This window comes from Nelusetta ayraudi, unplaced genomic scaffold (genome assembly GCF_046127955.1).
Source record: "Nelusetta ayraudi isolate G7.1 ecotype Tasmania unplaced genomic scaffold, CSIRO-AGI_Nayr_v1 ptg000123l, whole genome shotgun sequence".
NCBI classification, from domain to species: domain Eukaryota; kingdom Metazoa; phylum Chordata; class Actinopteri; order Tetraodontiformes; family Monacanthidae; genus Nelusetta; species Nelusetta ayraudi.
Genome location: NW_027466173.1, coordinates 277,501 through 287,626, shown reverse-complemented (window position 1 = coordinate 287,626; position 10,126 = coordinate 277,501). Strand labels below are relative to the sequence as shown.

At 50.4% G+C, this 10,126-nt stretch overlaps 1 protein-coding gene across 1 annotated transcript in view; it reads left to right on the top strand.

Moving 5' to 3' along the window:
* Window positions 1-1,433: 1,433 nt before the first annotated feature.
* Window positions 1,434-10,126, top strand: part of plekhg2 (pleckstrin homology domain containing, family G (with RhoGef domain) member 2) — a gene marked incomplete at its 5' end in the record, with an annotated part of 19,593 nt that continues 10,900 nt past the window's right edge. Inside the window, 3 exons of the mRNA XM_076050135.1 lie at window positions 1,434-1,500; window positions 3,483-3,529; window positions 9,449-9,599. Coding sequence (XP_075906250.1) covers window positions 1,434-1,500; window positions 3,483-3,529; window positions 9,449-9,599 — 265 coding nt within the window. The remainder of the gene's footprint in view (window positions 1,501-3,482; window positions 3,530-9,448; window positions 9,600-10,126) is intronic.

The window sequence follows — 10,126 nt, the reverse complement described above, 5'->3', positions numbered from 1 at the left end:
TAAACCCAGTGTGGGAAATACAGGGGGGGTCGGTGGTGGGTCAGACCCCCCAGATTAATCACCTGATTAATTAATTACCTCTGGTTCTTCTTGCGTTGTTGTTGTTGTTGTGTCGTTGTCGTCACTCTGCTGTTTGGTCGCTCTGGCCCCTCAACCTCAGCGTTCAGCCCCTGGAGGTAGCAGGCAGACAGTCGGCCTGTTTAGACTGAGCTCGACTTTTGACCTCTCGGACAGGCCCAGCGCCGCCACTCCTCATTGCCGTCCGGGGTTATTATGGTCTGCGTGTCATCACGTTGCCGTGCGCTTGGAAACACATCGCTTTCAGCTGCGGGGAGATTTCCCAAAAGTCCTCTTCAGGATAGAAAAAAGAGCAGAGGAAGCAGGAGAGGAAGAGGAGGGGAAAAAAGAAAAGTTCAGCCACTTTAATGTCAGACTCGCAAAGTTCAAATATTTGAACTCGCCGTGGTTTATAAAATCGTCGATGATTAGAAATCCCCGTATTGTCCGCTTTCATTTCCAAGCCACAGCTGATTCTCTCTCTCTCCCCCCCCCCCCTCTCCCTCTCTCTCTCTTTCTCTCCCTCTCTCTCTCTCTCTCACTCTCTCGGTCTCTCTCTCTCTCTCTCCCTCTCTCAGTCTCTCTCTCTCTCTCTCTCTCCCTCTCTCTCCCCCCCCCTCTGACTGTGAATCACTGGTGAGTGAGGTGAGCGTTTTGATCCTAAGTGTTTTCCACATCTCTCAGCATTAAACGCTGGCCGCCGACCAGCATAAATAAAAGTGTGTGGCAGATATACGGCCTGTTTATTCTGTTTCCTGTCTGCGGTGAATACACTCCAAGTCACAGTTCAACAAATGTTCGCTCGCCAGGGGGCCGGTCCGAGAGGGGAATTCTGAGTGCAGTCACAATGTTCGGCCCAGAGATGTATTCCCTAACACTTGGTCAGGAGTTCAGGAATTAAAAGAAATATATTTCAGATGAATTGGCAGAAGTAGCAGCTTGCTACTTCTGCTACTTCTGCTACTTCTGGTTTGCTCTTGTAGAAAGCATCCTTACAAGTTTCGGGTGACCCAAGCATTAACTTTCATTTAGACCTGCAATATCATTTTCTTTTACATTTAAAATGCTTCAAAATTCCCAATTTTTTTTTGCAGTTTTTCACAGTTTTATTTTGAGAGGCCACTGATACAACGCTGCCTTCACAGCTGTGCAGCTCTGTACTGGGTCATCTGATCCTATTGTAAAGTTTGAATTAGCACAGCATAGCTAGACCTAGGCTAGCTTCTGACGCTGCTGACATCAGACGGCCTTCACGTACCGGCGTGATTTGCTCAGCGCCAAAACTCATCCACATGGAATGAAATGACGAAGGAATAATCCCAACTGCTGACGACCAAAGTCAACGTTGACTGGTGTGTGTTTGTGTGTCTCCTCAGCGACCTCCTGGAGGACCTGGAGCGCTGTCCTCACGCCGCGGCCATCGCAGAGTGCTTCGTTGAAAGAGTGAGTGCAGTTCACCCCTCTGCCACCGGGCTGCTGATCGTTTCCCAATTTTGGGATCAATAAAGTTCAATCTAATCATCTGATCTAATCTAACACGTGAAGCAGCCAGTAAAGCAGCCCGAGCTTCATTCAGGCCACCGTATGCCTGCTGCCACTGATCCCACCAACACCCACTCAGTACATGTGGTGTGCAAGTGTGTGTGTGTGTGTGTGTGTTCATGTATGACACAGTACTGACATTGTTGCCATGTTTGGTGAGCAGCTGCAGACGCCCTGTGAGTGTGTGCGTGTGTGTGTGTGCGTGGTAGCTAGCGCGCTAGCGCAGCGACACCTCTGTTAGCTTCACTGTCATTTTCCGCCATCGGTGGGGATTTACAGCTAGGTGCCGACGACCTTGATTTCCAATGTCAAGGTCAGGACAATGCATTCATCACTCATCCTGGACTTTAACCAACAAGTTTGTACTTTTTCAGCTCAGAACTCAAAGAGGTTGAACATAAAAAAATCTTTATGAATGAATGTGAATTATTTCTCAGTTGCTACCCCCGCCCCTCGCCCCTCCCCCTCACCCCCCCCCACCCCCCCTGCTGTTCAGAATAGCAGATATAAATTTCATAGCAGCTGCAATCTGACAAATGTGTGTCGCCCCGACGTCTCTCCTCCTCCTCGCGTGTGGAGTGCGGACCCGTGGAGGATTGTAAAGTGAGGAATGAGGAGCGGTGCTGTGTGTCTTCTTGTCGCGCCATCGTGACTCGTGGCAGCAGCACAGACCTCAGCGCAGAGCAGCTGGCACTGCCGCCAACACGCCACACAGCCTGGTGGCGCCGGTGTCACCTCAGCCCGATGCCACCTCAAGGTCCGACGGTGTCAAATGTGGTCTAATGTAGGATTTTTTTTATCTTGGTAAAAGCTGAACATGCTGCCCATGAATACAGACAGGGAAAGTGTGCACTCATGGTGTCTTCATAGTCATTGGGTTTTCGTACCCTTCCGATGGTTCTCATAGATATATTTGAAACCCATCAGCTGTCTTTGTCCAGTCTGGGCCGGTGGTTTCACTCGCCATCATTTTTTTGAAATTCTAAATCAGGTCTTATTGAACGCATTGGAATGCAGTGCAACGCATGCTGGCCATAGACAGTCGTTTATCAACTGTTACTGGTTTTCTTTTCATGGTTTGAGGGCTTTTAAATATCATATTTATTTATTATTTTCAACTTAAAGGTCCAGTGTGTCATATTTGGCTTGATTTGTGATCTTTATATTGGTAAAAAAAAAAAAAAAAAAAGTTAATATACAGCCCATGAATACAGTTAAAAGTGTGTACTCGCAGTACAATAAAAGTAATTTGCTTTTATTCCCCTTGGAACGGTTCTCATACATACACACACTATGTATCTCAGAGTGTGTGTGTGTTTGTGTGCTAGTGGTGCTGAGACACTGACACAGGAAGTGGAATTACAGGAAGAGGGAAGCAAAGACACAAGCGCGGCATTCTGAGCGAACAAACCGATCCCTCAGTTCTGAAATCCAATGAGATGAGACAGGAATCCAATCAGCTGATTACGCTAACAGGCTGGTTTGTATCAGCAACTTCCCTCTGACCTCTGGTCAGCAACCAACAACCACACACTGCCGCTCGCCAGTACCTGCAGGAAGACACCTGGACCAACCAGTCTGACCAAACCAGTCTTCCCAGTCAGTGAGGGCACCCTCCCAGTTTGGCTCCACCTGCACGGCAGCGAGTGCAGGCCACACAAGACGCCACGAAACCAACAGACAAGACGGGCTGAACAGAACCATGAGACAGCACAAAATCCAAATTTGCCTTGATTTATGATTTTTGTGTGACTGAACTCTGAACGTGCTGCCTGCGAATACACGAGTCAAAGTGACCACCGGCCTTGCAATGAGCCGGTGGTCAGTTTTGCGTGAACGGAGTGATGACGCTGTAATAATCCCCCTGTCCTGTTCCCTCGCAGAGTGAAGCCTTCGACATCTACACCCTCTACTGCATGAACTACCCAAAGTGAGTCTCCGCCTCTTCTTCTTCTCCTACTGCTTCGTTTCATTTGCCTTTCCATGAGCAGTCCAAGCAGCCGCGGGTCCTCCGGGGTGGGCTTCCGCTGGAGGTTCTCCTCTCCACCGGGGAGGTTCTCCTCTGCACTGTGGCTTCACGGTTCCTCTGGAGGCTTTCCGTCCGTCACGTCTCTCTTTGACCGTGCAGAACCTCCTCCAGGCGTCTCTGGATGGGATTGGTGGAAGCGGATGGACGGATGAAGCTTCGCCGCCCAAGCTTCATCCGTCCATCACCGTCGACAAGCAGTGAATGTTGTGATGCTGGAGGTGTTGGTCTGTCCAGATGTTCAGGCCATTATCTTCCCTCTCTCTCTCTCTCTCTCTCTCTCTAGCCTCATCTCTGTCTCTTACTCTGTGTGTGTGTGTGTGTGTGAGTAGACGTGGACCCCCCTCCCCCTGGCTGCTCCTAAACACCGGTCTCGATGGTCCTTCACATGCAGGAGGTCGATAACAACCTGACAATCTTATTCATTCTTCTCCGAGCCGAAAACCCAGTGGTCCCTTTCCTCCTGAACCGAACCCTCCTGAACCCCCCCCCCCCCCCGCCCCCCTCCCATCCTGAACCTCCCTGTATTTCCCTCAGTGTAGCTGCTCCCCCTTGTCGCCTCCTGAAGGTCCAGCAGTCGGGAGCAGAAGTAGGTCAGCGGCTCTGCGAAGCCCCTCGCTGCCTCTCCGCTCGCAGCGTCGTCTCTCTGAGGCCCGCAGAACCTGCCGCCTCCTCGTCAGCAAGCAAACATCAAACCAAGACAAGCGCCGCGACCCGACGAGCCCAAACATAATGAGCGTGAAGAAATCTCCCGCAGCGGAGATCGAATTTCCAACAAGGGGATCTTTTCCTTTTTTTTCCCAGCTGGCCGCTGCCAACTGCTCCGCTGCGAGAGCGGAACCCGATCGCTCGCTGCGCTGCTGCCGTGAGTCGCCAGAGTCATGTTTTGGACCGAGCTTCGGGCTTCACGGCCGCCTCCTCCTCCTCCTCGGCTCCTCTGCCGGGAACTGCAGACGAGACCTCGCTGGGTTTTCCAACTCACATCTGTGCTGTGACCTGAACCTTTTCACTGGCTTTCTTTCAGTCTAGCACAGGGGTGGGCAAGCTACGGCCTGGGGGCCACATGCGGCCCATTAACCTTTTTAATCTGGCCTGCCAAACTTGAAGAAATTATATCAACAGTCAGTCAGTCAGTCACCAAGCAGCTGCATCTCCTCCATGGTTGCAGTGTTTGCAGAGACATCTCAATAAAGAGCTCAACACCCTGCTGGTTCTGGAGGGTTCTAGGAGGTTCTAAGAGCTAAACACCCTGGTGGTTCTGGATGGTTCTAGGTGGTTCTAGGAGGTTCTAGAAGGTTCTAGGAGGAAAACACCCTGGTCGTTCTGGATGGTTCTAGGTGGTTCTAGGAGGTTCTAAGAGCTAAACGCCCTGGTGGTTCTGGATGGTTCTAGGTGGTTCTAAGAGCTAAACACCCTGGTGGTTCTAGGAGGTTCTAAGAGCTAAACCCCCTGGTGGTTCTGGATGGTTCTAGATGGTTCTTGGTGGTTCTAGAAGCTAAACCCCCTGGTGGGGCTTCACAGACACTGACTTGGTTGCAACGTTGCTTTGCTTCATTTTCCAGTGACATGACAGCAACATGTTTCCTCCATGATGGTGAGAACAGTCAGTGTCACCTGGTTGTCATCATCCTACTGGACCTTTCTGACACACGATGACGTCGTACATTTTTAGGACTACAACAAAATGTGTGTGTTTTTTTTCACAGCTTTTGATCCGATAATAGATGTCAAAGCCTTTTTATTATTTTATTTGGTGAATTTACAGCGTTCTTCATTCACAACGACAAACGTCAGATTAAAGGCGACGTTTGAAAAAAAAAATCATCAACAAAAGCATAAATCACAGAGAAGGAGTTGAAAGGCTGCAGGGTGTTGCAGGGTGAGTCAGGGTTGTGGCTTCAGGAGGACAAACGATGCCTCCTCATAAATCAGTGGAGAACATCTTGTAGTCCAGTGAGCCTGAGTTCATCATGGTGCCTCCTTTGTCATCGCTCCTCATCCTCTGAGGAGGAGACGGCTTTGATGCACTGAGATTTAGAAGGACGCGTTGTCAACTGCTGCTGTTCTTGGCCTGGTGTCTCTCTCTCTGTCTGCTCTCTTGCTCTCTCTCTCTCCCTCTCTCTCTCTCTTGCTCTCTCTCTCTCTCTCTGTCTCTCTTGCTCTCTCTCTTGCTCTCTCTCTGTCTCTCTGTCTCTCTCCCTCTCTCTCCCTCTCTCTCCCCCTCCCTCTCCCTCTCTCTCCCCCTCCCTCTCTCTCTGCTCTCTCTCTCTCTCTCTCTCTCTCTGTCTCTCTCTCTCTCTCTCCCTCTCTTCCTCTGCTCCTCCTCCAAACAGATGTCACCTCTGTCAGACTTTGATGTGATTTACTCCAGAAATCATTTTGCTTGTTTCCTTTTAAGTCTGCCGATAGTGTTTATCGTGTGTGTGTGTGTGTGTGTGTGTGTGTGTGTGTGTGTGTGATCGTGCAGAGCTGATGCAGTGTGAGCTTGTCCTCCTGGCTGAGTCAGAGCAGTGTGTGGGTGATGATGTCATCACGTGAGTTTCCAGGTGTTTCAGATGTTGCTGGGGTGGCACATTCCTGTCATGGTGACCATCATGTCCCAGTCATCCAGTCATCCCATCATGTCCCAGTGCCTCCCATCATGGTGTCAACACGGCTGTGAACAAGGTTCAGGGACTGTTGAAGAGAATCGTTTTCAAATGCAGACATGATTCCATCACACAGACGCTGTAATGCTGCGAGTGTTGCTTTGGTGTTTCTGATAGAGTCGTACGAGTGAATTGACTTTAGGGTGACTGGAACACCAGAGAACACAAGTAGATGCAAATATGTTGAATTAGAATAGGCGCCAAAGAATTAGAACTGGACCAGTAGCTCAGTGTCCAACAAGTGTCCAGTAAGCTCCTCGTTTGAGCTGCACAGGCCTCACAAAACACACTCGCTTGTGATTGGCCAGCCGCTCACCAGCCGGCAGCAGTGGTTGAAACGGCTACTAGCGCTGACGTAGCGACGCTTCAGTGGCTTGTGCTGTAGAAGGTCCAGCAAAGTCTTGTTGCAGAACTCCAGCCCAGTCGGAGAAGAGCAAGTTGTCCTTTTGTGTGCTTGGTGAGTCAGTCTCACGTCCCATCTGCAGTCATAGCTGTATAAAGTTGTATAAAGTCACAAACTGAAACTATTTTCTGTCCATTCAAGTCTTTGAGGGAACCGTGAGAGTGATTGGAGTATTTCATTCCCGAGCCCAATGTGGCCTTCAGAGCTGTGACACAGCTGAAAGTCAGTGACTGATAACAGGGCCCCTTTAATTCTGCGGACTGAATCGTATCCTCGACGCCAACAGTAAATTCCAATCGGAAAGAATCCTGCAGGTCCTGATGCTCTGTCCAGCTTCCATCCTCCGTCACCGCTCTTCCTGCACTCAGAGCCGCTGGAGCCGCCGGAGCCGCTGGAGCTCGGCCCAGCGGTCTGGGAGCAAAGGTTGGTTACACCCTGGACAAGAGGCCACTTCCTCGCAACAAGAGACAAAAAGCCTTTCTGTTGCACTCGAACCTCACAGACAATCTGGAGAGTGAGGGAGAAGACGGAGAGAAGACATGGAGGGAGCACTGCAGAGAACCACCAACAAGCAGAGAACAGGCAGCACTGCAAACGCAACACAACAAACGTCTGCCAATTAAAAAGAAGAACTGGGTTGTTTTTTTTTTTTTTAATGGTGCTGATGATGGTGCAGTTACTCTGTGGGAGAGTGAGACGGTGTGACCGTAGAGTGATGCCACCCACAGTAGAGCAGCCTTCACTTCCTCTCTCCTCAACACCGGCAGCTGGATGGTAGAGCTGAGAAATGGGAACCCCAGGAATAAAACCTCCTTACGTGATAATCATCAGGAAACAACGTGATGGTTTCGCGTGTTCACGAATTTACCAGGAAATATCGCGATAGCTTCGCATGACAATGTTATTTTCTAGGGTGGCAGCAATGCGCTTCCTTCAAGCTCCAGCTGGGTGAGGAGCAAACTAGACCAGAAACCTTGACCGGGGAACCCAGCAGAACCCTGAGACCCCAGCAGCAGCAGCAGCAGCAGCAGCAGCAGCGGCGGCAGCAGCAGCGGCGTCAGAGTTGTTACACAGTCGTTGCCTCATCAGCCGCTCAACTTCAAAGCAACATGCAAAAATGTGTCACCGACTCCACGCAGAAATGTGTTTTACTCCCGGCGGCTGAGTCAGCGAACGCAACACGAGCTTTGCAACCAGCGTGAGCTCCGGGCCGCCAGAGAGCAACTCATCTCGTCCTGCAGTGTAGAGTCACTCACAGCAGCAGGAACAATGGTCCACGTTAGCAAGCAGCGCTGCTATTCAAAGAGGAACATTTATCATCGACGACACAACACACCCCTCAAAACAATGCACCATTCTATTTATGATGTATTTATATATAAATACATGCTTGATATCAGATCCATCCTAGTTTCCTCTCTAACTACAGCTTCATTTAGGCTTTTGGTTGTTTTTGTCAAACTTGACATTTTCATTTTCACTAGTAGATATTAGGGGAAGATGATGTTCCTCAAGTGAGGAGGTCCTGCAGGGGAGGTCCTGCAGAGGAGGTCCTGCAGAGGAGACCCTGCAGAGGAGGTCCTGCAGAGGAGACCCTGTCCTGCAGAGGAGGTCCTGCAGAGGAGACCCTGTCCTGCAGAGGAGACCCTGCAGAGGAGGTCCTGCAGAGGAGACCCTGCAGAGGAGGTCCTGTCATGCAGAGGAGGTCCTGCAGGCTCTGGTGTCTGCTTCAAGCTCAGTCATGTGACCCTCACAGGGTCTTCTGCTCCATGATTGGAGGAGGAAACCGAGTCAGTCGCTGCTGTCACCTGAAGCGTTTGTCTGGAGGAAACTCCCATCATCACCTTGACCTCCTTCCTTCTCGACCCCCCCCCACCCCCCACCCCCCAGCCACCGCCGACCAACATTCCTTGGCTACAGAGTCACCGGGTTGCTGAGGAATCTGCTCTCGCCTTCATCACCCCTCATCACTCTCTCTCTCTCTCTCTCTCTCTCCCTCGCTGCTCCTCCTCCTCCTCCGTGCTCTTTCACTTGCAGTTGTGATGGATGTCCCGTGGAATTTGCATCCATTCATCACGTCACCTTTTTCATTTCCTCTTCCCTCCTCCCTAAACCTGCGCTAACTGCTTGTCAGGCTAAGTGATGGTTTCTTCTTCTCCTTTGTCTGGATGCTTGTCCTCCGTCGCTGACACTCTATCGTGTTTCTCGTCCTCTCTCTCCCCTGTGTTTCATTTCGCTCCGCTTGCCGTTCATCAGCGGAGGTCACATGTTTCCAATGCTCCTCCCCCTGTTGAGTCTCCTGTGCAGCCATCAGGCTGCACAACTGCACTAAGTGACTGCACTGGGATACAGCAAAATATACAATCTTCTTCTTCTCCTCCTCCTAATCTCACCTCCACCCAGCAGCTGTGTTTAGCCAGACTTGGCTGGTGGTTTTACTCATCATCATTCTTAATATTCCCAGTCAGTATTTGAATGCAGTACAACGTATATCCGTCACTGACAGTCATTTAGCAACTGTTACATCTTTTCTTTTCATGGTTTTGGGGGTTTCAAATATATTAATTGACTTCAATGTGCAGTGTGTCATATTTGTTTTTTGTTTTATATATATATATATTGGTAAAAACTTGATATACAGCCGATAAATACATGAATAAAAGTGTATAATGGCACTGCAGTAAGATTAATCTGGTGTTGGTTCGTAGATCAAGCGTCCCAGCGCTCCCAGTCAGAGTAACGCTCGCGTCTCCTCCTCTTTCCCCTCCGCAGCTCCGTCGCCGTCCTGAGGGACTGCATGAAGAACAAGAGTCTGGTTCACTTCTTCCAGGAGAGGCAGACGACGCTGCACCACTCATTACCTCTGGAGACCTACCTGCTCAAACCTGTGCAGAGGATCCTCAAATACCACCTGCTCCTCCAGGTACCACCTCCAGCACTGCATTCAGCCGCAACTCCGGCGGAACTCCTCCGCTCCTCGGCGGTCTTCCTCGGTGGTCTTCCTCGTCGGCGCTCCCACTTAGCGAGCGTGTCGTTGAAGGTCGACTGCTCGGCTGCGTTGCAGTTGCATTAGTCTTCAAAAAAAAACAACAACCCTGCAATCCTCACACACGCAGTATTACGCAGTATTACGCAGTATTACGCAGTATTACACAGTATCGCTGTTGACGAGCTCGAGTTCCTCCGGCGCTCCTTGACCCCCAGCACATTTCCCATGAAAACGCTGCATGCGGCTGAGCGCTGGGCTGGGACTCGTGTCAAGTTTGAATCATACAGAGAATTCTGCATTGGCTCCGTGCTTCACTCTGCTGATAAGCACAGTGAGCGGCGGGCAGCGGTGATGAAGGGAGTGCGTGAGAGTCTCACCGCTAAAGACCTCCGCTCGTGTTGATGACATCACTTTACGTCGGCCACTGACTTCATTTCCTACCAAGAAACATGTCTCTCTCA